Source organism: Callorhinchus milii, unplaced genomic scaffold, assembly GCF_018977255.1.
Source record: "Callorhinchus milii isolate IMCB2004 unplaced genomic scaffold, IMCB_Cmil_1.0 Scaffold55, whole genome shotgun sequence".
Classification (NCBI taxonomy): Eukaryota; Metazoa; Chordata; class Chondrichthyes; order Chimaeriformes; family Callorhinchidae; genus Callorhinchus; species Callorhinchus milii.
The window spans coordinates 190,526-217,785 of NW_024704796.1; the positions used below are offsets into that span (position 1 = coordinate 190,526).

Here is a 27,260-nt window from a genome sequence, read left to right on the forward strand (position 1 = left end):
ACTGGAGTGCTGGGGAGTGTTGCATTGTTGGAGGTGTTGTCCTTTGGAAGAGACGTTAAACTGGAAGAGACTGGTTCTGTTCTTATTCACGAGGAAATTGAAGATCCCGGAGATCTTTAACCCTATTTGAAAAGAATGGGGAGTTTCTCTCTCCCGTTGTCCTGAACAATAATCCCCAAGATAAAATCGGTCATTCACTTCATGGCTGTTTGTGAGATATTGCTGTGTGCAAATTGGCTGTTGCATTTGCCTAAAACTACACAGTCTTTACACAATCAAAGAGGTGCTTCCTTAGACAAGGGGAGGAAGAGAAGTAGTCAGATAGACTTTGGAATTGAGTTCCAGAGAGTGGGGGCAGAATGGCTGTAAGGCTGGCCACTAATGTTGGGGTGGGAGGCATGAAGCCCGTTTGTGAGTCCCAGGACCTGTGAAGCACTTTGGGATGTCCTCCTGATGTGAAACACGCTATGCCAAATGCAAGGATTATTATTTATTATCTCAGAGGGGACTGTACAGCAGGATATAGCAGTAAATGGGAGAATGTAGAATGTAGCTGCTAAATTGTTCCTACATAAGGTCACAGCCAAATGCTCTGTCAAAGGCATTGGTTCTCAGATAAACATTACCTTAGCATTCCAGGAACACAGAAAGAAGCCTGTGGTGTATGATAACGGTTTTAATATACACTCGGAACCAACTGTGAACTAGTAAATGAAAAGTGTTAATATTACAGGCAAACTAGCATGGCAGAATCTGTAAAATGTGCTGTGTGTGGATGTGGTGAATGGATTCACTCAGTTTAACAGTGTCAGCTTGGCTCAGTGGTAGCGCTCTCGCCTCTGGTTGTGGGTTCAAGCCCCACGTCTGGACTTGGAATCACATAGTCTAAGCTGACTCTCCAAGTCAGTGCTGGGGGAATGTTGCTTTGCCAGAGGTGCCGTTCTTAGGATGAGACATTAAACCACGGTAAACCAAAATAAATTGGTCATTCATTCCATGGCTGTTTGTGGGACATTGCTGAGTGCAAATTGGCTGCCGCATTTCGTCCACAAAAATACATTGTCAAATCCACTTTTCAGTATATTTTGTGAAGTGCTTTGAGACATGATAAGGTACTGTATCAAATGCAAGGATTATTATTATTATTTAAATGTGTGATCCAACAGAAATATAACAGGAATTCATGTTCAGTCTCACTTGGGATTTAATGACTTATCTCATGGTGGTGATGCTACCATATTTGCTATATTTCCTTCTGATTAATCTCATTCTGTGAAACTTTTGAGATTTTTTTGTCGTGAAAGGTGTTGTTTAAATGTAAGTTGTTGATGGTTGTGCTAATACAGTTGTCGATGAGCATTTCTGCTTTGCTTGGGAATGAGAATTTGTTAGTTTGTTAGCCGAGTTAGTTTATTGTTCACACATTCTTGTGGTGATGTCCGTGTCACTACATATAATACAATATAATTCACAATTACACAGCGCCTTTCACGTTGGGAAGACATCTCAAAGCAACTGATGCTGCTGGAGAGTCCCTGCTGGGTCTCCTTGAGGCTGAACTGACTACAAGGTAAATTGATTGGCAATGCCATTTCAGAATTGAGACCAACTTCTTTGTTGGTCTCCAGTCTGGTTGCTGAGCCAGTTGGGGCTGTAATGCTCTCTAGGGCACTGCTGTTGACAGACCAGCCAGCCTGACTCATCGGCAAACCAATCTCTAGGAGCATCTCGCTCAGCTCCCATTAACCCAGAAAGCCATAGCCTTAACAGGTAGGGCAGTCCTAGCTGGACAAGCAGCGGGAAAGCTTGTCAGATGGTGATATCAATGGCAAGCTGTTTACACACAGCCATCAGCCCACCTCCCCCCACTCCCTGTCTCTCTCTCCCCGCGCGCACCCCCCCCACCCCCCCCACCACCACTATGTGTCTCCACCACTATTATCTAATGGATCCCATATGAAAACGAGAACTGTCTCGATTGCTTAATCTGTACTGATTCGAATGTTCTATTCAAATGCATTCATTCTAAGTGGAGTCTGGCTTCATGTGTGCAGAGTTATTTTTTAAAGATTCCATACACTACAGTGGTCAAATTCCACTGAGCTGTAAAACCGCAGAGGAATGTCTGCCTCTAAATGATGGAACAGCTAAAACAGAACTGCTCTTGGAGCCCAGATACTGCACTGCTGGATTATTGAAGCACAAGACTATCGAGCCTGTGTAACCCAGTGCTGGAATATTACATCAGGCTAATTTGCGAGATTAACAAAAGTTTTGTAATTAACAGGGACTGCATGTATCCTGGTATCTTAATAATACCCTCCCGAGTGTCACACAGCAACAGCACCCCTAGTTATAGCCTATAGGACACACTGTATACAATCTACAGGTCCCAAGTTACAAATCCTGGTACAAAACTCATTTTGGAAATGAATCTCATGCCAGAGCACAAGGAGATGACTAGCCTAACATTGACAGAGTGGAGAGGGATGGTCGGAAATCAATAGACCAGCTAATGTCATATTGGTGGTATAGAGGCCTGGCTCAGTCAGTAAGCACTCTCGCCTCTGAGGAAGCATTGAGGCATCAAAACCAAGAGCCCACCTGCTTGTTCAGGTGGACGTTAAAGATCCCAAGTCACTTCTCGAAAAGAAAAGGGAGTTTCTCCAGGTGCTCTGGCAATAACCATGTCCCCAGTAAAAAAAAATGGTTATTCACTTTATGGCAGTTTGAGGGACATTATTGTGCAAACAATTGGCTGGCACTTCACAGAATATACTGTTAAGTGAATTGACTGTATATTTTGTGGGATTATTACCCCCGGAAAACAATCAACCAATCGGCCAACAACCTACTTACTGCTAGGTAAACAAAGGCGTGTAGAGTAAGGAAACTTGCCTAAGATTTCGCTCCGCCTGGGAAGCAAACGCCGGGTCCTCTCGCTTGCGAGACGAGTGCTCTAACCAATACACTACAGAAAACTATGTGAAGCACTTTGAGGCACTTTTACAAGATAAGGCACTATATTAAATGTGGTTTGTATTATTATTATTAAGCAGAGATGTGACCTTGCTGTGCTAACCTGGGTATTCACAGCCTGAGTGAAACCCCAATACATGGTCTGGAGAGAGCGCAGCATCACAGAGGCCAAAGAGTCAACGTAATAAGAATCTGTTGTTGTTCTTGTTTCTCACCCTTTGCCCTTGATGCTGGGCCAGGATAACTCATTGGGAATTGCTTTACATTCCTGCTCCAAACATATGGAGCTGCTCTCAGAGAGGAATAGATCCCACAGAACTCGCTCACAAGTGAAATGAAAACAAGTTAACTTCCCAGCTATTTAAACCTGCTTACAACCCAATTGTTTGTACAACCCAGTGGTCGGCCAACCTAATACGTTTTCTTGATTGAATATTTCTTGATTCATGGCTGCGCCAAGTGTATTGCTGCTCTGCAGCTACTGGAAACAAGGCTTTGATTTGGAACAGACTGGCCTGGATTGGGGTGAATCACGGCCCTAAGGGCCATTTCCGGCCCATGGGCCACGACTTGGCCACCACTGGTACAAAGAAAGAAAGTGTTGGACGATGCATTGACCCTGAAAGGTCTGTGTAGATTTGCCTGCTCTGAGCCCGAGTGCACTCGGGATGTTAAACTTAGTCCTGACTGTAACTGAACTGTATTCTAACTACGGTTAGTTGCCAATAGCCAGAGGCCTATTCCCGTTCCCCGACTGTGATTCACACTGCAGAGTGTGTGTGTGTGGGTGTGAGGAGAGGGTCCAGCTGGCTTGTGACGTGCTTTTCCCGACAGTCAAACAACCTCGTCCCAGGCAAACAATCCCAACGAATGCCCTGCCTGAGGTCAGCTCTGTCAGCTCAAACCTGAGCAGAACCGGAGCCTTCCTGCCCCGAGTGGCTATGTCACATGACCGGGATGAGGATCAATCATTAGATCCCAAGAGCCCAAACTCCAAGAGCCTCCTCCCCAAGGCGCTGCTATGTGTTCTTTCTCTCTGGTCAGCTTTTAACGCAGCTCTGAGGGATGCAATGTATAACATCAAACTAGGAGGCCTCAGGCTTGGGATTGCAGTCGGTAGACTTGTGGGGCACACCTCAACAGAATCCGCATTTGGAATCCACATTTCCTAATATATACGCACACCGTATATGTTAGGAGATGTGCTTGCTGTGAAATACAATTCCACGTGAATCCGTAGGTAACAACCCCAGGTTATGAGCTGTGTAACTGGAGAGCGAGCACCCTGGTGCACTGCTGTCATTTAGTGTCCTGAGTTTCGCTGAAATATGCATGTGCTGTGTTGTTTCTGGACCTGCAGCCAGTGCCTGAGCGGTGATGTATGCATGTGTTCCACCCCGGGGTGTGATTTACATCCCGACTTCAATGTTCCCACAAACGTTCGAGCCCCAATACACAATCTCTACACACACATCTGTACAGTGGACTGCTCCACAGTGTATCTCTCTGAGCTCTGGGACACTCTAAAAGAGGTACCCATTTGTAATAATAATAATCCTTGCATTTGACATAGTGCCTATAACGATGTTGAGACGCTTCACAGGATGTACTGTAAAGTGGAGGGACTGTATTTCATGGGAGTAACGTGGCAGCCAGTTGCACACAGCAATGTGCCACAAACATCCATGGAGTGAGTGACCAATTTTATTTGTCGGCCAGGACACTGGGAGAGAGAAACTCTCTCCTCTTTTCGAATAGTGCCATGGGATCTTTAACATCCAACTGAACAGGCAGATGGAACCTTGGTTTAACATTTCATCCTTTGTCTGTTCAGTTGGATGTTAAAGATCCCATGGCACTATTCGAAAAGATGAGACATTAAACCGAGGTCCCATCTGCCTGTTCATTTACCTCACTTCCCTGCCCTTTCTCCAGGCACTTTATGCTGTTCGTTTTGAAATATTTATCCTTTTAAAACCACAGTAATATGGATTCAACTTTAACTGCAGTGTTTGACATTTCATGCCCTAATGATCTATGTGAAAAAAAATTGTTTTTTTAAAAAATTATTTTAACAATATGCCCATCAGTTACTAATTCTACAACTACTGGAAATAATTCTCATCAAAACCCCTCAATTTTGAACACCACCGTTGAGTCTCTCAACCTTCTTTCTTTGTTCCAGTGATCCCAGTTTCTCCCGTCACTCCTCACAAGTAAAGCTTCTCATCCTTGATAACATCCTCATGAAATCTCTGCTGCAATCCCTTTGCTTTATAATAAATAATAAGCAATCTTGCATTTATATAGCGCCTTATTACGTCATCGAACCGTCTCAAAGCCCTTCACGGGATGTATTGTAAAGTAGATTGACTGTGTATTGACTCCGGAACATCGCCAGACTACGCCATTACCTCACCCCTCACGCTGCTGAAACCCTGGTCCACGCCTTTGTCACCTCAAGGCTGGACTATGGGAACTCTCTCCTCGCCGGCCTTCCCGCCACCTCCCTCCACACTGCAGGTCATTCAGAACTCTGCAGCTCGTGTACTGTCCCGCACCAGGCACCGAGACCACATCACTCCCACCCTCGCTCGCCTCCACTGGCTCCCCATCCCCCAGAGGATCGAATTCAAGATCCTCATCCTCACCTACAAGGCCATTCACGGCCTTGCTCCCTCCTACCTCTCCAACCTACTATCCCCCTACCTACCTGCCCATACCCTCCATCCCTCTGGCTCCGGTCTGCTCCACACCCCCCGCCCCAACCGTCCTACCATCGGTGGCCTTCAGCCTCTCAGCCCCGAGGCTCTGGAACTCTATCCCCCAGTGCCTTCGCCGCTTCCTCCCTCTCCTCCTTCAAGGCCGGTCTCAAAACCTTTCTCTTTGACCGTGCCTTCAGCTCCCCTCTCGACTCTCTTCCCCCTCCTCGCTCCCTCCCCTCACCCTGACCATTTTCCCCCTGCTCGGGTCATGACCCAACTGTGCAGCGCCTTGGGACGTCCTCCTGACGTGAAAGGCGCTTTGTAAATGGAATCTTGTTGTTGTTGTTGTTGTTGTATTTTGTGGGCGAAACTCAGTAGACAATTGCACACAGCAGCATCCCACAAATCGTGGATCAAGTGAACAATTTTTTTTAGGGTTCACTGCCAGGTAAACAGAGATGTGTGGAGCAAGGAAACTTGCTAAGGTTTTGCCCTGTCCCAGAATCGGACCCGGGTTCTCTCGGTTGCTAACCACTAAGTTACGGGACCCCACCTTGTGGCCTGTTTTCCTCGTTGACTGGGCCAATGGTCAAGCTCAGCAATTGTCAAGCACTCCGAGACGCTACCCTGCGTGAAGGACGCTAAATAGATGCAAGTTGTTGTTGTTGAATCTCCTCTATATGTATAGGTGACCAAAAAGTCTTATTTTTCAGCTACTCTATTATCTAAAAAAAATCATAATTTCTGGACGACTTATTAGACATTGTTATGGTATCATGACTTTTCAGTCCCCCTGTAGAGAGCTGTGTGGCTGCTCCTGCCAGTCAGGACACTGGCCACTCAGGAATATAGTCAGGACTGAAACACGAGTGATTCCAGGTGCTTTCTTATGCTTCACATTTGTTAATATTTGCAACCAAAATTCCCACAGCTCAGAATCGGATCCAGACGCCAGTTTTATTGATGGAAAAGGTTTCCTCCAGAATTAGAGCCTATCCTGTGTCCCTGCACATCAAGGATGGAGTAACATTTCACTCTAATTGTTCGGAAAATGATTCCCCCGAGTTTACAAGTGATGGAATCCGTTGGTTTCTGACCCAAAACCTGCTGTTCTTTGAACCCCGTTTCAAGCCACTCTTTTCCACTTTCTCCAGGGACCTCTACAGAGTTTAATTTTGGTGATTGCTCCTAAGAATTTAGAGGAGGTTAAGGACATAACAGGAAATATTTGAAACCATTTGCTCAGAGCCAAAAAGCTCTGGGTTTATCTTCCAAGCTCGGAGCTAGGGAATTGCCGTTTGCATACCAGAGAAAGCACAGCTTATTCTTAAAGTGGAAATACATGAGATTAAGTAACACTCAATCGAACATCCCATCACTGGCACATGTTAGTTCCTGCATACTCTGTTATCACACCAGGGCTGTGATGGCTTGATAACTTAGTTGCTAAACGCACCGTCTGGTTTCGAAGTGAGTCATGCGTATTGGTAAGTCACAGGATCCCGAATTGTTCTCTTTTCCAATAGTGTCGTGGGATCCTTAATGTTTCAATAAGCAGAAAGGATTTCAGTTTTAACATCTCATCCAAAGGATGACGTCTCCATCGGTACAACGCTCTCCCAGTTCTATACTGGAAAGGCAGTTTGGACGATAAGCTCAAGCCCCCAAATAGGGCTCGTAACCACAACTTCTGACGCACAGGCAAGAGAGCGTAACTGACCAAGCCAAACTGGCTGTGATGGCACCATGGTGACGGGGTCATTGGCATTCACTGATTGATATATTTCTTGATTAATGCCATAATTCAAGAGAATTCAATGAAGAAAAAAGCTGGAAACGCATTGATTGATGGAACACAGGGACTTTGACCGCCACTGGTCTAGACTGACCTATGGAGAGGAGAGGAGAAGGAGAAACTTCTGAGGAAGCTCAAGTCTTTTTGATGTCAACTTATGGCAATTTGGGTGTTTCCACTCTCTTACTCTGTGTCTATCAGCTGTGTGAGATAAACTCAGTACTTTGTTTTCTTTTACAGACAAAGTTCTGGCTGATAGTGATCATCAGAGTGAAGCGAGAGCCTGGGCGAAGTCTCTCCAGATCGTCACTGCTTCTCTTCGTGCTCTCACCCACCCCTGGACGATGCCAGCTGATCAGGACTGACACTCTCTTCTCACGAACATTATCTCCTTCCTGTCCGTCCTCCAGGTGAGCATTCTATTTCCAATTCCACCCATGTCCGAACTATAAAGCAGTGCTTCTGGGTACCTGAGGATGTAAAACGTGGCAATTGAGGTTCCTGAGTGGGGGTTCATTTGCCCTTTACATTGTATCGTGTGAAGCACTTTAGGAAGTCCTATCGATGTGAAAGGCGCTATACCAGATCTAAGGATTATTTTTGTTGTTAAGTGGGAGCATGTGACCCAGACATCTCTGACCATAATCAGGTTGGAGTGAGTTCTGGTTGAGCCAGTGTGACGTGGATTCTGGGGAAGAGAACGAGAAAGGGGGAGCTCAGTAGTCCCGTGACGGGTGCTATATAAATGCAAGTTGTTGTTGTTGTGGATGGATACTGGACTAGTTGCCTCGAGTTTTTAAATTTCCCAAACCTTTATTTCTTCCTTCTCCAAGGATTTATGAACCTCTCATTTAAATGGAATTCGCACAACTCCAGAAACCACTTGTGTTGCACATCCTATTAACCCTTAGGGTAAAAATAAGAGCACATATCATCATGTCCAAATGGTAATAATAATTGTGAATTTCCATGATTCTATCACACACACAAGCCATATAGACCGACACACAGATTTTGTAAACAGATATATGCACACACAAATTAGGCAGACACATACCACATCCACAGATGCAGAATAATGCACACTCCATGTACAAACACACACAGACATCACATGCACAGACACCTTTTTGTATATACACACAAATATTACACACACAGCCATACATATTGGTCAAATACCCTACCAGCTCTGCATGTATGTATGTGTTTAGAAACACATATGAACAGAGAGCATGCACACACATACCAACATGCCAGAGAGCATGCGCGCACATACCAATATACAATTTCCAGTTTTAAATAATAACAACAAATTGTATTTATACATTGCCTTTCAAGTTGGGATGACATGCCAAGGTGCTGGCAGTCGAGCGTTTTCACCAGTAATAAGAACCCGCTAATAATAAGTAGAATCCTGCCTTTGAGGTGGGATCTTTTGCATTGGAAGAACATCTCCAAGCATTTCACAGAATTTACAGTATAGTGTAGTGACAGTATTATGTGGACGAACACAGCAACCAATTTGCACATAGCAGCATCCCACTGTCAGCCACACAGACAATGTCACATTTAGTCAATAAAACACTCTCTGTGGAACTCTGCCGTGAGGAAGGTTGCCAGTGTTTATCTCAATGGGACAGTAGCCAGAATTCCTGCTCGTTAGCACTATCCAGAGCTCCACCCCCCACCGTCCAAAGGGGTGAGGAATATCAGGATGGGCTGTGATGGTCACCGTGTTTAAATACACAGTCACTACACTTCACAGTATATCCTGTGAAGTGCTTTGAGATGTCTCAACGATGTGATAAGGCGCCATAGCAAATGCAAGGATTATTATTGCAGTAAATGCTGAGAAACACTTTGAGTCGTCCTCCCGACATGAAAGGCACTGTATCAAATGCAAGGATTATTAGCGAATAAATATCCCACTGTTCATTGTCTGGGTTTATGTATGAAGAATGGTCACTTGGGTGAGGTAACACAAGGCAGACGGCGCCGTGTTGAGAGTTAGCCGTTCAGCAAAGAAGAGGGAAAAGCTGAAGGAAAAGCGATTAAACCCAAAGAAAATTGCTTCAAAAAGCAAAAAAACCCATCTGCTATCGTACTCAGAAGAATTATTTCACTCTGGATTCGCAGCTTGTGTGTCTGGGACACAGATTGTCCAAGAGAGAGGGAAAAAAATGCCCCCGAGCTCCTGATTTATATTCAGTGTGCGTTTCTCAAATGATCTAAAAAGCCGAGTGTTTGTCAGCACGAGAGCTCCCTCCTGGAGTATTAATCAGCCGTCATGAAGAGAACCAACCAGTTAATTAAAGCCGGGTGCTCACTTGCTCGCTGTGAAAGTTGTGTTTGGATCACAGTTTGAGTTATCTCGGGGTACAAAATTGCCGCTCTTCCAAGCCACTGTTGATTCAAATAGTTCAGTGATTTAATCACAACAAGAATAGAGTTACCCAGAGCTCTGCTCGGAAACCAGGCAGAGCCCTGTGCTCTCCCCTGAAATTATCCCATTCAATAATAATCCCTCCAAAAAAAAACAATAATAAAATGGTCATTTTCAATCTACGACTGTTTGTGGGGGACGCTGCTGTGCGCAATTGGTTGCCGTGTTTCGCCCACAAATGTACAGTCAATTCACTTTACAGCATATTCTATGAAGCGCTTTGAAATGTTTAGAAGACGTGAAAAGCGCTATATCAAATGCAAGGATTTTTTTATTATTATTATTCACTCTATATCAGGAGTCGCTCTGTTCTATTGCTGACATCGACGCTATCATCTACATAAGGACATAAGAAATGCTAGACAACGAAAAGACCAAGGTTCATCTAGTTCGCCTTCTGGCGGTCTATGAGTTGGAAAGATATATAACAATAATCTTTGCATTTGATATAGCACCCTATCAAGTCGTCGAGGCGTCTCAAAGCGCTTCACATTGTAAAGTGTAGTGACTGTATTTTATGGGTATTTTAGCCAGTTTGCGCATGGCAATGTCCCACAAACAGCCATGGAGTGAGTGACCAATTTTATTTGGTGGGACTGTTAGCCAGGAACCAGAAGAAACTCCCTTGTTTTTTTGAATAGCACCACGGGAACTTTAATGTCCAACTGAACAGGCAGATGGGGCCTTGGTTTAATGTCTCATTAGAAGGACGGCACCTCCAACAATGCAAACCCCCCCAGTGCTGCATTGGAGCATCAGGTTAGACTATATGATTCCGATATTCCAAGATCCACATTGACAAAGACAAATGTGATCCCATTCTATCCCATCATCTGTTCTCAGGTCAAAGATTCGTCGGTCGCAGGGTCTGAAGAACAGGAAACAGACGAATGGACAGCCCCAAAACAGAGATGGCTCTCGTCAGCAACACCCTGGCTGCCTACGCACACATTGTGTGTAAGTGCACAGCTCCTGGGGAGGGAAGGGGCTCCTCTGTGTAAACTCACGTATTGTTGGGACGTCTTCTCGACGTGAAAGGCGCTTTATAAATGGAATCTTGTTGTTGTTGTTGTTGTATGCAAATGTAATTTGTTGTTGTGTCATGTAACACGGACAGATACAGCATCATACATCACATATAAAGTTACACAAGGAATCAGGCTATAAGGAAAGGCTAGATAAACATGGGCTATTTTCTTTGAAGCTCAGAAGGGTGAGAGGGGATCTGATAGAAGTGTATAAGATGATGGGAGGCTTAGACAGGGTGGATGGGGAAAGATTCTTTCCAGTGGTCATGAGGTCTGGAATTAGTGGGCATAATTTTAGAATCACGACTGAGAGGTACAGAACGGAGATTAGGAGGAATTTTTTCACACAGAGCGTGGAATTCTCTGCCACAATCCCACAAATTGGGGCGGCAACCAGGCAAACCTTCAAAACAAAAGACTGGACAGACACGTGGTTAAGAGAGAATAAAGTTGAGGGATACGTAGAAAGGGCTGGAATAAGGGGATTAGGGATGGGATCTAGGATGGGCCTCGGGTGGAGGACAAACAACAGCCGGACAGGATGGGCCGAATGGCCTGTTCCTGAGCTATGAATACATTGCGGATAGTGTTGTAAACACCGTAAGCCTATCTGTAGACACTGCAGACCAACATCATGTCTAATCCCACAGTTTCACTGAGCCGCAAAGACAGTCAACATAGAATCATAGGCATTTACAGCGCAGGAGGCCATTCAGCTCATTGAGTTTGCACCAGCTCTCAAAGCAAGGTGTCCATTTTGTCCCACTGCCCTGCTCTATCCTCATAGCAAAACCTTGGAGGGGGTGCCAAGGAGGTTTACGTGAATGATCCCAGGGATAAGGGGCTGCAGTTATGAGGAGAGATTGGAGACGTTGGGTCTGTTTCATTGGAGCCCTATAAAACTCGCTTCTCAAATCAAAGTATAGAGTCACTACACTTTACAGTATATTCTGTGAAGCGCTTTGAGACGTCTCAAAGACGAGATAAGATGCTATATCAAATGCAAGGATTATAATTATTATAAAAATCTCTCTGCCTCGTTTTCCATCTCAGCTTTCAAGCCACATCTAAAAACCTGTCTCTCTGATTGCTCCTTCAGTCACCTCCACCCGCACTGTACAGGTACAGATTGTTGCTGATGTACTTGTCCATAGCTCTTCTGCCCAAGTATCCTGTATTTTATAAACAGACCCATTGATTTTGCCTACAGCTTTGAAGGAGGAGGGAATTTTACATCTTCACAACCTCTTGTGAAGAATTGTGACCTGACCTCAGTTCTCACATTTTTGGCTCTGATTTGAGGATAGGGCCTCCTGGTAATGGATGCCTTTGCTAGCGGGAAGGGAAGAATCATCAATTATTTAACCTGGCAATCCATTACAGTATTTTACAAACCTCAATCAAATTACTCCTTAACCTCTGCTGTTGTTTCAATGACGGGAAGCTGTCTTGTCAGTGTCAGAAGCTGGGTGAATTACCTTCCAGTATCATTTCACTGTAGATCCAACCTCTTCTGAGGCACTTCTTAACTGGCTCTCCCTGTATATCACGTGCTACTTTATTGAGAAACTTCTTTGGATGCGTTAAAGAACTCTGTTGCAGACTGATGACCCACATTTCCCAAAATACAATTGCCAATTCTCTTTGTTGTGTATAAATTGGCTATCGCATTGGCTTGTAAAATATGCTGACGCTCTCCTTTCCAGTAAATCCTGTGAAGCAAAGACATTATCCCAAAGTGAAAGGTGTTGTTTTAAATGCAAGGATTATCATCATCATTATTATTATTATAGTTCTCTGGCAGGACCAAACGGGATAGGACACAGGTGAAAATATTAGGATTGAACCATAGAAGTGTACAGCACAGAAGGCCATTGAATCCATTATGTTTATGCTGGTCCTTTGAAAGAGGACTCCCAGTCCCATTGACCTGCCTTCCCCCACCCCACCCCCCCCTGCCCCACCCACCACCCCATAACCTTGGAGAACTATTCCTCTTTAGATATCTACTGTATCTAGCGATGTTCTCCTGACAAATTTACAATAAATACAAATGTTGTTATTGTAGTTTCCTCTAGAGAGCTCACTCACCTCTGGGTGCTGTTGATGACCTCCACCCAAACCCTTGGTATGAATCTAACTCTGTGTCTCTTTTCCCCTCTGTCACAGTTAACCCGGAGAAGGCTGCCTTGTACTTCGTCACTGGGATCTGCTTTGGTCTCGTTCTGACTCTTTGCCTCTTGGTGATTCGGATTTCCTGCCACACCTTCGCCAAACCACCCGCTCCGGTGAAGAAGATGGAGGAAGGCAGTGAGGACGAGGAGGAAGAGGAGGAGGATGATGATGATGAGGAGGAGGAGGCGGATGGCGGGCCTCCTCCCACGACAGACTTAGCGCTGGCCAACCACACTGAGGCTCACACCACATCCAGCGTCAACGTCTTCACATCCGCGGAGGAGCTGGAGCGGGCGCAGCTGCTGGAGGAACGCGAGCGGATCATCCGTGAGATCTGGCGGAGCGGCCAGCCCGACATCCTGGGCAGCGGGTGTCATCGCTACGAGCTGGAGACCCTCCCCAACGGGGGACAGAGGTCACATCGGACCTGGAGCCCCAACTCCGAGGGACAGTACTGAGCCCACGCTGGCCTCAGAGGAAAAAAAACTGTTTTTATATGTACAGTGGGGGTGGATGTGTGTGTGTGTGTGCACCAGGGAGAAATACTTCAACCTTGTCTGGACAGGGATTTACCCATCTTCCCCCCTCCCACCAACCCCCGCCCTCTCCCCTCCCGCCCTCTCCCCCCACCACCGCCCAGCTGTATCATTGCAAATATAGCAACAGGAAATGCAAAACAACAGAGGCATTAGTTATAGAAATAGAAGTCCCTGGGAACCCTCAGCAGGTCAGGCAGCATCTATGGAGAGAGGAAAGTGGATTAACGTTTCAGGAAGTTCTGACGAAGGGTCGTGGACCCAAAACGTTAAACTCACACTCCTCTCTCTCTCTCCATAGATGCTGCCTGACCTGCTGAGTGTTCCCAGGGAATTGTGTCTTTATTTCAGATTTCAGGCATCTGCAGTATTTTGCCAGGCATTAGTTAGTTAGTTAGTTCGTTAACAGTGATTAACTTCAACAAAACCCTCACATGGAGCCAGTCCAGATCTCTGATCACGTGACTCAGGACTTTGTGTTGAAGTCCCACCATTTAGTGCTGAGTGTGAACTAACGGGGTTGGTGGGGTGGGGTAGGGGAGGGACGTGCACTTCTCAAGGGGTAAAAGAAGTTGATTCTGGACAAAAACAGCACCCCTCTCGCAGGGTAAAGTCTCGGAGCGCTTGAAGTCTGAGGCCAATGTCTGGCCACTTTGACATTGAAGATCCTGCCTCCTCTCAAACATGGAACAGTGCACCGTCCAACTGAGCTGCCGCCACTCAACCTTCACCTGGAAACACAAAGACACTGATTGGCGTTGGCATGACTTGACCAAAGCCGCCCAGCAAGACTGAAAGCCAAATCAGATATGTTAAATTCAATATTTTTGTATTTTATATTCAAAAATGTTTTTATTTTCTGTGGATTTCATAGCTTTTATATGTATAAAAGGTGACCGTGATCTGATGTAGCTTTAGATCCGGGTGATGTGGACTGCGTTGGCCACACAAGAGTAAAACGGTACTTGATGTGTTGCCTTTGTTCTCTATGGACACGTTTGAGGTGAAACCTGGTGTAACTACCAGCCAGAGTCCATCATTCCTTTATAATTAGGCAGACTGGAAGTGGAGGAATATTATTAGAGTGTGTGTGTGAGCAGGAGAGAGGGGTTGGATTAAATGGTTCAAATGGAGAAAACAAAATAGTGCAGATATTACTGGTCTGTTTCTGTGCTACAATAACAATATAGAAACTGAAAGTAATTTTCAGTTGAACCAAATGGCTATTCTGTTGGCTCTTTAAGATGTGCCGAGTTATAATAATCCTCACACTTGATATAGCGCCTTTCGTATCAGGAGGACGTCTCAAAGAGCTTCACAGGATATTCTATAAAGTGAAGTGACCTTGTGATTTGGGTGCAAATTAATAACTTTAATAATAAAGTGTCAGGCTGGCTCAGTTGGTAGCAAATCTTCATGTCAGGACTCAGAGTGTAGCCAGACACTCTGACACAGTGCTGGGGGGTGGGCGGGTGTTTCATTGTTGAAGGTGCCGTCCTTTAGATGAGACATTAAACCCAGATGCCGTCTGTCTGGTGAATGTTAAAGATCCTGTGGCACTGTGTCCTGGCCAACAATCCCCCAGTTAAAAAAAAATTAGTCATTAATTTCATGGCTGTTTGTGGGACATTGTTATGCACAAATTAACTGCCACGTTTACCAATAAATGCCGTCACTAAATTGTACGGTAAATTCTTTGAAGCATTTTGAGATGTTCTGATGATGAGATAAGGCTCTGTATTGCAGTGGGATTCAGCGATTGCTGCCAGATGCTGCCCAGGTCTTGGCTGCCTTTGCTGACTATTTGGAAGAGCAGTGGGTAAGAGCAGACTGGCATTGCCCATCGCCCTAGCCAGAGTCAGTCTTTGGGAGATGAGTGGACCTTGTTTAGAGATTCGGAGGAAGGCAGTATCACAAGCTGAGTGAAGCTGCCTATAGGTCAATCAGTCCCAGATATTTCTCAGCTCACTGACCTCTCCTGTGCAAATAACTCTGTTTGCTAGAGTGCGAATCATAGACTGGCCACCTGATCAACCTCGCTGTCACTCTCCTCTCACACGCTGTGTCAATGTCAGGGAAAACAGCATCCTAAAAGTAATAATAATAATAGTAATCCTTGCATTTGATACAGTTTCTTATTATGTCATTGAGACATCTCAAAGCTCCTCACAGGATAAACTGTGATGTGGGTGGGGGCGGGGGGGTTGACTGTGTATTTTGCAGACAAAATGTTTTTCAATGTTAAAATTTCTCTTCCTACCCACTGACCTGGACATTGGTTGCTGACCCAGGAGTTAGTGGCTGGCACAGTCTGGCTGAGGCAATTCCTGTGACCCTATCATTGCCCGTAGAATCGCAGGATGTTACAGTACGCAGACAGGATGCTTTTCATGAGCCATCTAATTTGATCGCACTCTCCTGCTCGATCGCTCCACCTTTTAATGTTCTAACTTCATAAGCATCTAGTTACTATAAAAGAGTTTATGGACTCTGCCTCAGCAAGCTCGTGGCAAAGAATTCCACATTCCAACCTCCCTCTGTGCAATGACATTTTCTAATCTCCCCAGCGTGTGTGCCATGTGGACTTCATCCCATTGTACACTGTATATAGTAATATTGACACTTACCCAGTTACTGGCCTTTAGATTACATTTTATCTGAGGATTTGTGAATCTCATGTGAAAGGGAAACATGTTTTTGGGCAGCGTATTTAGCTACACACGGATGAGGACTAATTTATGGTACGTTGATGGCGTGTGTTTAATTGTTACAGGTTATATTTTTTGTCGAACTGGAGTTAGTTGCTGTGATTTACTGACTGAGTGAATGAATCCCAAGGTGCGGTGTGGAGCTGTGCAGAGCAGGAAGGGCTCACGCTTCACTGGTCTGTGCTGAGTTAATCCATCAACTTGGGCATTAATTGGGTTATGACTGAGCTCAGTGCCTTTGGGCAAGAGAACCAGAGGGAATCAGCTGTAGGGTGACCATATGTCCATGATTTCCAGGCACAGTCCCTGCATGAGGTATTGTGTCCCTAATTTACTGACTAGTACAGATCAGCTGTAATCTAATAGAATGGCAGAACAGGCTCGAGGGGCTGAATGGCCCACTCCTGTTCCTATGTTTCCTGGGCCAAATATGCCCTTACTCGAGTGAGTTCAGCCACAAACTGAACAAGAACAATAACATTCTCAAACAGATACACTCATCAGAGAAACACAGCCATTAATACAACATGCTACTCCAGTGACTGCCAGCATCAGGAATTGTGGTGCGTTTCCTTATTTTTATGTACGTGTCCCCGGATTTGGTTTAGGAAATCTGGTCACCCTGCAGGCATAGACTCCATCCCTGAGCAGTGAGCTCTGCTCGAGGCCTCAGGCAGGGACAGGATGGAGCTCAGCTCTGATGTCCTTCACGTCTGATGCTCTGATGGCCTCTTGTGTCAATGTGTCAGGAGGGGAAACTGGGTCTCTTAACATTCCTCGCCTGACATTCCCTGGCTCACTCACCAATGTCTGGGAGAAATGCAGTTTATTGTGATGATCAGTATTTCAGGCTCCGTCTTGTTACATTCCTGAGCAATTCCTGAAGTCTTTTGTGATTTGCAAATGACTGTTATTAAATATAATTACAGATTTTGTTATTGGCCCACCCTTTGTTTTGTTAACTCTTTGGTAAGAATGCAAAGTTGGCAGCGAGGGTTCTCGCTAGCAAGTGTTCCCCACTGTGATAGTCACTGGGCTGTGGTGCTTTGGGCCTAGGAGAGAATAGCGGCAGCCAATTGCGCACAGCAACGTCCCCACAAACAGTCGTGGATTAAATGACCAAATTGTTCTGATGACATAGAGTGCAATACGCACAGCGCTGCCCTTTAGGTTAAGGTGACCATCGCTCTCATATGGTTGGTTACATGACTGCTTCCTTCCCAAGCTCAGGGTGGGGGAGTCAGTGTGGAGTATCATTACACATCTTACTCAGTCAGTGCTGAGATAACACCTTGCATTTATAACAATAAAATTAATATCAATCTTTATGTTTAGTGTCATGATATTCATATCAGGATGATGTCCCAAAGCGCTTCCCAGGGTATAATAATAATCCTTGCAATTCATATAGCGCTTTTCACGTCTTCTAGACGTCTCAAAGAGCTTCACAATATACTGTAAAGTGAATTGACTGTATATTTGTACTGTAAAATGTCATGACTGTGTGTTTTGAGGGCCAATGCGTCAGCCTGTTGCGCAAACCGCCATGACAACCAGACACTTTTCCCTTCATTTCATGTGCCATCACATGGTGTGTGTTTCTTATGTGTTACTTTATCAAGCGTGTCTTACAAGTCCCTGCTAACTGGCCCTGATTAACTTGCGCTTCTCCAAGTGCTTAGTAACGTATCCATCCCATATCGTAAACCATATTACAGTACTTCACCAACAACCCCATTGAGACACACTAGCTTATGATTTCCTGTTTCCTCTGTCAAAGAAGGTGTGGAATTTGCCACACTCCAGCCCTCTGGCAATAATTCTCCTTTTCGACAGATTTTTTGACAAATTTCTTCCCGGGCTTCCTTAGGATCCATCCTTGGATGAAGTGAGTCCATGAATTCTTTTAAGAGGAAATTAACCAGACACTGGAAGAACAAGAAATGATCTGGGGAGCCGTATGGTTATATAAAGCGGGTCTAACATCCTGCTCTTCCGATAACCAGTTTCAGCTGTTGACGACTCTCTAATATAAAGAAAGGTTTCTGACATTCATTGGAAACCTCCCCCTTTAAACCCTTGAACCTGTGCCCTGGTGAGCTGCTATTACAGGCCGGCTCCACAGGCACAGCAGTGTGGGAACATTCCTTGGGGCCTCGATACAGATTCTATGGTTTATATCAGGATAATTCCTGAGCTGCAGACTCTCACGCGATTATCCCTCAAGCTGGAGCACTGGACTTCTTCCCAGCGATTGCATTTAAAGAAAAACTTTGGGGCCTTTTAACACCTGAAATGCTGGAATGTCTTCCTTCATAAAGATTTAACATTGCACAGGGTGTCCACAAAGTCCTGTTACCCCATGTTTTTTTCCTGCAGTGCACTGACCAACAACTGAAACAAGTAGAAGAATGATGATAATTGTATTTAGAAATACTTAATTGTATTCAGTACACGTGTTTAACTGTATTTAGATGTCCAGAGGATCCGGTGTGAGTGTGAGTGTGTGCGTGTGAGTGAGCGGCATCATTTTCACGGCAGATAATGAACCGTCGCCATGTTTGGTGTCACATCTTCCATAACATGGATGGAGTCAGTGAGGAGGGCAAAGTGCTTCTCTGGCAGCTTGTCTCAGCTCTTCCGTAGTCTCATATTTGTTTTGTGACAGAGGGGTAACAGGACTTTATGGATACCCTGTAGAGTTTAACTAATGCCCAGCACAGCAGCTTAGATTTATACGGTTATGTGCCTGCCTTTCATACGAACAAGTCTCAAAGGGTTTCGCAGAATGAGAAGAATTAGAAATAAAGTCAATGTCTTTCTATGGGTAACCACGGCAACCAGTTCGTGCCAGCAACGTCCCACAATCAGATATGAGATCAACGATTAAATAATCTAAAAAATTTTTAAAAATTGATCACTCACTCCGTGGCTGTTTGTGGGATATTGATGTGCGCAAACTGTCTGCCGTGTTCATACACAAGATAGACAGTCAATCCACTTTACAGTATATCCAGTGAAGTGCTTTGAGATGTCTGGATGATGTAATAATAATATCAAATGCAAGGATTATTATTAATATAATTATTATAACCGGGAGAAACAATCTGCTCTTTTCCAATAGTATTAATGGAACTTCCGGGTCCACCTGAACAGACAGATGGGACCTTTGGATTTAACACCTCACTGAAAAACAGCTCCGCAAACATAGCTACACAGAATAATCCAGCCAGGACATAAGCCAATCGGCCCAACTGGTCCGTGTTGTTTCTTATACTCCACCCAAGCCCCTACCATTCCTTTCCCCCTTCTTACTCCCCTTGATTCGCTTCCTCATAAGCGCATCAAATTTTCTCTTAAATACATTGATGCTTTTTGCTTCAAACACAGTTTCCGGCCACATTCTCAGCACCTTCTGAAGAAGTTCCTCTTAAACCCCCTATTAAATTCACTATCTTATATATCAGCCCGCTAGGTTTGGACTCGCCAAACAAGTGGAAACAGTTTACCAGTATCCACCTTATCTAATCCTTTCGTAATCTTAAACACCTCTATCAGGTCCCCTCTCAATCATCTCAACTTTAGAGGGAGAATCTGTAACCGGTCCAATGTTTCCTGATAACTTCCATCCCTCATAACATCCTTGTAAATCTACGCTGTCCTTTCTTCAGTGCTATATAATATCCTTCCTGTAATATGGTGACCAGAACTGTACACACAATGTGGTCTAACTAAGGTTATATAAATTTAACATCACTTCCTGACTTTTATCCTACATCCTCTCGAAATAAAGCCAAGGAGTCTCCGTGCATTCTTTATGACCTTGTACACCTATGTTGCTACATTTACAGTCCTGTCATTATTTGTTCCTCGACCCACCTGAGCTTCCTACCACAAGGTGTGATAAGGCGCTATATCAAATGCAAGGATTATTATTACTATTATAATAGTAAGCAAGCTCTTACAATAGGAATTACCAATGGCATTTGGCTAATGCTGGGCTTGAACTGGGCTCCACTCCAGAGAACAACAGTATCATTCCTGCCTTCTCTGGGTCTGGAGGGAGTTTCCAGTGGTTGGGATTCCAGGAATACAATAACAACAACAAAATTACATTTGTATAGCGCCTTTCACATTGGGAAGACGTCCCAAGTTGCTGTACTGACAGAGTTACGGACCTAAGCTGAGGGTTATGGTGGGGGAGGGAAGCAGGGAGATCGAAAGCACAGTCAAAGAGGGGGGTCTTGAGGTGGGTCTTGAAGGTGGCGAGGGAGGGGGCAAGACGGAGGGACTGCGGGATGGAGTTCCAGAGGGTGAGGACAGAGTGGCAGAAGGCCCGCCCGCCGATAGTGGGGCGAGCAAGGCGGGGGACATGAAGCAGGCCGGAGCCCGCTGAGCGGAAGGAGCGAACAGGGTGGTAGGGGGTTTTAAGGTCGGAGAGGTAGGGGGAGCAAGACCATGGAGGGCTTTGAAGGTGAGGAACAGGATCTTGAACTGTATCCTCTGTGTGATGTGAAGCCAGTGGAGTCGGGCGAGGATGGGGGTGATAGGGTCATGGAGCATAGTGCGGGAGAGGACACGGGCTGCAGTGTTCTGGATGATCTGCAGCCCATGGAGGGAGGAGTTGGGGAGGCCAACAAGCAAGGTTGTAAAGAGGGCGTGTATGAGGGTTTCGGCGTCCTGCGGTGTGTGACAGTGTCAGAGCCGGGTGACGTTGCGGAGGTGGGAAAGGCAGAATAGGTCCTGGTGCAGATGTGGGGTAGAAAGGATAGTTAAGGGTCAATCAAGACGCCAAGGTTCCGGACTGGCTCAGGAGGTGGAGTGTGCAATCATGGATGGTGATGCTGTCAGCGCCTGAGGTGAGGAGGCGCTGACGGGAGCCAATAAGGAGAGCCTCAGTTTTGTTGACATTCAACTGAAGAAAGATAGCTTTCATCCAGAATATAGACCATTCTACAAACACAAGATGCTCTCACTGACAGGCTCATGGGCAGGGTGTGGGAACAAAGAAGATGTGTTGTCTGTGTTTTATACACAGCATAACTCTAACCGCTGCAAAAATGGACCTTTGTGGTTCACTACATTGCTGACTGTGCTTTTCACCCAAACATCCACAGACAATCTTGGGTGTTGGGAACTGTTAATCTCAATTGGTTTTTGGAAAGAGTCTGATTAATTTGGCACATTAGTTAGAGTGAAATTTGCTGCTTTTTATACGTGTTTCATTTATCCCACTATGGAAAGCCGCACATTTCAACCCTGGGCAGTAACAACAGGGGGATGCTGAGAAAATCACTTGGGGAAGATCAGGCTGTTAGCTTTGTAGATGGGCAAAAAACAACGAATGGAATTCTTAATTTTGTGGATGTTCGATTGGTTGGGTGGCAGCTGGTGGCTGTCCAGGGCGTCAGACCTTCAGGGCCAAGGATAGGACACTACATTGGTTCACAAAGTGATACGCAGAGAAGTATCATTACCAAGATAGGCTCAAAAATCAAGGCTTGCTCATTGGGATAAACGGCAAGATAATAATAATAATAATCCTTGAGTTTGTTATAGCTCCTTAGTGTGTCATCGAGACGTCTCAAAACGCATCACAGAATATACTATAAAGCGTGTATACTGTGTATTTTGTGGGTGAAATGCGGCAGCCAGTTACACACCGAAATGTCACGCAAACAGCCATGGAGTGATTGACCAATTTTATCTGGGGGATTGTTGGCCAAACTCTCTTCTCTTTTCAAATGGCACCATGGGATCTTTAACGTCTACTTGAACAGGCAGACGAGACCTCGATTTCATCTCCGACAATGCAACACTGCATTGGATTGCAACACTGCTTAGTCTATGTGATTCCAAGTCCCGATGTGGGGACAAGCTTCTGACTCGGACGCGAGAGTGCTGTCAATTGTGCCAGGCTGACACACAAAATCAGATACAAGGTAGTGAAAAGTGAGTCTATAATTATTGAATTCATTGAATGGCAAAACACTTAAAACACAGGAATCATAAAGTTCATGAGATTAGATTTAGGTGATGCGAGGAGAAAATTACCAGCGAATGGCCATTTTTTGGTGATTCCAAATCATACAAGCCCTGGCAAAGGTCAGTAGCCAAGCAGCCAGGAGTCTGAAAGGTCACATAAGGTGAGCCATACAGTTCTGCTGTGTTTTGGCAGACTGTGGTACAGCGCTGTGAGATTGTTAATGTATAAATATTAATACCAATTATGGGCGCATTACAGAAGTTAACAATTTTGCCCACAAAATACACAGTCAATCCACTTTACAATATATCCTGTGAAGCGCTTTGAGGCGTCTCGATGATGTGATAAGGCGCTGTATCAAGTGCAAGGATTATTATTATTATGGACAAGAAGTATCAGTAAAAGAGCAAAGGGTTAACAGAAGCTGTTTGTGAGAGGGCAAGGCTTTAGCAGGAAGTGTCAAAGATCTGGGTTAACAGGCAGTGTCATGGAGAAGTTAAGGGGTTAACAAGAATTGTCAGAGAATGAGTATTTAACAGGAAGTGTCAGTAAGAGAGTATTACAGTAAAGGTCTGTGTGTGAAGCTGCTGCGAATTATGTGTTGCCTTTTTCTAGTATAATATGGTGAACAACAGGAAATATTTTGTACACCACAGCTCCAGACTCTTTCATATAAACGAGCGTTTCATTTCTTTCACAAACGATAAAACCGAAACAGATTGAAAAGCTGGGAGAATTTCGTGAGGTTTTACTTAATGTGGATTTCAGTGGGCGGCACCTACACACACAGCCCCTGGCTCTGATCTCAGGACCAGGCTCTGCTCAATGGGCTGGAAACCGAGGCTGGGAATGAGCCAAACGCAATCCAAATCCACAGCAGAAAGGTCTCGCACACAAACAGCTCAGTTATTAAACCCGCTGCTGGGACTTGAGCTCCAGGCTGATACCTCGGCGTGCTCCATCATTGGAGTTGCAGTCCTTCAATTTGACCTTTCACGTCGGGAAAACGTCTCAAAACTGTTCACAGGATTTACTGTGAAGTGTAATGACGCTGCATTCTGTAGGCGAACGCCTGAGATCGCTGTGAAACACTTTATAATAATAATATAATAATAATCCTCGCATTTGATATAGTGCTTTTCACGTCTCCTCGACGTCTCAAAGCGCTTCACAGAATATGCTGTAAAGTGAATTGACTGTATATTTGTGGGCGAAACGCGGCAGCCAATTGCGCAAAGCAATGTCCCACAAACAGTCGTGTATTAAAAATTACCAATTTATTATTGTTTGTTTTGGAGGGATTATTATTAGGCTCTGTGTGGAGTAAGGAAACTTGCCCAAGGTTTCGCCCTCTGCCTGGAATTGAACTCAGGTCTCTCACTTGCAAAGCGAGTGCTCTAACCACTGAGCTACAGGACTCCACACTTTGAGACATTACAACATGATAAGGCACAATAAAAATGCAAGTTTTTTGTCCTCTATCAACCATAATAATGATAATTTGGTCACTCAATCCACGGTGTTTGTGGGACGCTGTTGTGCGCAATTGGCTGCCGTGTTTCGCCCACAAATACACTGTCAATTCACTTTACAGTATATTCTGTGAAGCTCTTTGAGATGTCTCACCAACGTGATATATCAAATACAAGGATTATTATTATTATGACGATGTGATCCAGAGAGACCAAGGGTTTTGGTGGAAGGAAATGTGCACACTTTATAATGGAGACAAGGCTGTGTGCTGTAAATTACTATAGGTCGGCCTCAATCCTTGGTTGAAACAAAGCCCATCAATTATTTTCAAAAGAGAATCAGGTAGATGCTTGAAGAGGAGGACTGTTAAAGGGTTTAGGGAGCGAGGGTTAGCGTGGGATGATGTTGGCTCACATGGAAACAAATACTAGTGCAGACTTGGGCCTCAAGCTGTAACACTGAGCTAGTCTGGCTCCAAGGTGACCTGCTTTGCAACAGAATGTCAGAATCAAGTCAACCCTCTGTGGCGGTCTCATTTAGTCCAGTTCCTCAACCAGACGCCTGACAGCACAGCCAGCCTGGCTCATTGATAGGACTCGGAAGGGCAGACCAGTCATTGGGAGCAGGGGATCAACTTGCATTTATATAGCGCCCTCCACGCTGGGCGGCATCTCGCGACAATGGCAGATCCCGAGGCTGAGCCAGGGGGAGGGGAAGGTGACCGTAGGCACGGTCGAATAGGAAGGTCAAACTGCGCCGATTACTCTCGGGAATTAGTTAAGCCGGATGCATCCCTCCAGAGAGAGCGTGTGCATTCCCTCCCATTTCCGTGTGCATGTGGGACACATGGTTTTCGGGGGCAGAAACCTCAGCCTCAGCTCCTCTGACACCCTCTGTCTGATGTTTCTCCCTGTTCCCATTCTTCATGTGAGATTGGAGGAGAAGAACAGAGGAACTTGATTCAGCAGGTTCTGTGACCAGCGACCAGGTTGGACTTTCCCCGAGAGCTGCTCTTGGCACAGTGTTGGACATTGCCAGCAGGACAGGGGGGTCACTGCCAATGGCTCCCGCAAAGGCAGTGGAAATCTGGAACTCTCTCCTCCAAAAGGCTGTTCATCCATTCACATTTTCAAGACTGAGGGGGATTGGTATTTGTTAGGTCAGGGTATCAAGGCATAACGTGCAAAGGTGGGTAATTGGCTTTGAGGTGCAGGTACAGATCAACCATGATCTAATAGAATGGCACAGGCTCGAGGGGCTGAATGTCCTCATCCTGTTCCTATGTTCCCACAGGATGTCCTAATACCCAGACAGTCCCGGTCTGGCCAATACCCAGTCTGACCTCACACTGCCTGTTTCTGGGTCACTGTTGCTATTCCAGCTCACGCTGGTTTGCTCCTGACTTCTCACCGACCACGTTTGATGAAGCAACGGAATATACAGTCCATCTCTTTGTGTATTGCTGGGATTTCCTGCTCGCATGTTTCGGGGCAGAATATGCTTAATGCAGGAGCGACTATTCTGGGACCGAAGGATACAGCACTTCCTCGCGGGGATGGAGTTGGGAGCAGAGAGCCATGTGGCCGCGGCTGATTCCCAGACGATAGATCCCAGCCAGCCTCTCCCACCCCCCACCTCCCCGCCCCCCCGCCCCGTAGGCCTGCATCCGAGGCAACGGCACCTTTGACCCACATCCTATTTGCGTAGGGGCCCCGCTTCCTGTAACATGCTTCAAGCATCTTAATGCACAAATTGGGCTTCTTAAAGGGGATATACGAGAAAGGGGGCAGGTCCCGGAAAGTGTTGGAATTCCAGCCCTCGGTGATTTTTTTGATCCTGGAATCCATTTGGTTCAGTAATATTATGTAAATATTACTTATTTATTATTGCGTAACTACTATTACCGAGTCCCATAACACTGTGGTTAGCGCGCTCGCCTCGCAAGTGAGAAGACCTGGGTTTGATTCCTGGGTGGGGCCAAACTTTGGGCGAGTTTCCTTACTCCAAATGCCTCTATTTACCTAGAAGTAAGTAGTAGGAACCCGGTTGTTAGTGGATTGATGATCACTTTCCGGGGGTAATGGTTTCTGTCAGTACAGTTAGCAACTGGTCCGGTCTTAGATATTCCTTGATACCGAGTTTAAGGGCTCAGAGACACTACCCTGTGTGAAGGGCATTATATAAATGCAAGTTGTTGTTGTTGGATTTGCTTACTACCTAAAAGTGTGGTCGCTGTGCGAGCAGCAGTTTCTACACTGTAAACAAAAACCCACACCCAGGTGATCACATTGTGCAAAAGGACACCTTCAGAATTGAAGGGCAACCATTATTATTGTGTAAATATTGTTTTATTAACGTACTTTGTGCCCTGCTGAAGCAAGCTATGTGGTTTTAGCTGGTCAGACTCCAGCAGTAACCAACGCACACTCTGGGGTCCCCAAGCCTTGGCTCCTGCCAACCTGCGCCTAATTTCTTCAGGAATTAGGTAAGCAGGATGCATCCATCCCTCCAGGGAGAGAGTTTGTGGACTTTAAGTGAGGACAGGATGAGAGCTGCCGCTAGCTCTGTATTGTACTGTGCTACTCAGAATGAGATCCCAGAGGACAAGTGATGGCCTCAACCATTCCCTCATCAGCAAAGTCAGGGCAGATAATAATAATAATCCTTCCATTTTATACAGCACCTTATCACGTCGCAAAACCACTTCACAGAATATAATGTAAAGCGAATTGACTGTATATTTTGTGAGTGTGAAACGCGGCAGCTAATTGCGCACAGCAGTGTCCCACAAACAGTTGTGTTTAGAGTGATCAAAATGCTTTGCTTTTAGGGAAGGATTATTATTCCCAGAGAGTGATCCGCCAATCAACTAACAACCGGGTTCCTGCTTACTGTTAGGTAAACAGAGGCGTGTGGAGAAAGGAAACTTGCCTTAAGGTTTCGCTCCACCGAGGAATTGAACTCGAGGCCTTTCGCTTTCAAGGTGAGCACTCTAACCACTACACTATGGGACTAGATGGCGGGGAAGGGAGGGGGAGGGAGAACACTTTAGATTTTAATAAGAATTAACATGACATTGCTGGAGCCTCCTGTGTGCCATGAGGGTCCTGCTGTGCTGTACCAGGGAAACCGTCCTGTAATAAAAGAACAAGCTCTCCTTGTTTCACTGCCAAACACCCAGCAACGTCAAGCTGAGCCGCTGAGATTCCTTTTCTCATTAAACACCTAATAACTGCAGTAAACTCACATAAGTCAATCCAGGCCTCAGTTCCTCGCTGTGCCTATGTGCTGGGAACAAGTCACTGTGGAGAAACCCAGAGCCCAGAGAGACCAGCAAACACCACAACAACAACAACTTAAACACAGAGAGTGTTTGTCTGTCCATCTATCCAATCCAATCTAAACTATTGTAATCTAATATCCCAATGG

General features: G+C 45.4%; 1 protein-coding gene across 5 annotated transcripts in view; it reads left to right on the forward strand.

Annotated features, from left to right (window-relative positions):
- Nucleotides 1–13,719, forward strand: part of eva1ba (eva-1 homolog Ba (C. elegans)) — a 31,205-nt gene extending 17,486 nt beyond the window's left edge. For 4 of the 5 annotated variants that reach the window (XM_007906768.2, XM_007906767.2, XM_007906766.2 and 1 more), the window contains exons 2-4: nucleotides 7,720–7,889; nucleotides 10,769–10,882; nucleotides 13,123–13,719. In XM_007906768.2, coding sequence (XP_007904959.1) covers nucleotides 10,816–10,882; nucleotides 13,123–13,586 — 531 coding nt within the window. In that variant the 5' untranslated portion in view covers nucleotides 7,720–7,889; nucleotides 10,769–10,815 and the 3' untranslated portion in view covers nucleotides 13,587–13,719. Of the gene's footprint in view, nucleotides 1–7,116; nucleotides 7,172–7,719; nucleotides 7,890–10,768; nucleotides 10,883–13,122 lie in introns of those variants that run through there. The other variant, XM_007906770.2, reaches the window with a different exon arrangement.
- Nucleotides 13,720–27,260: the final 13,541 nt, after the last annotated feature.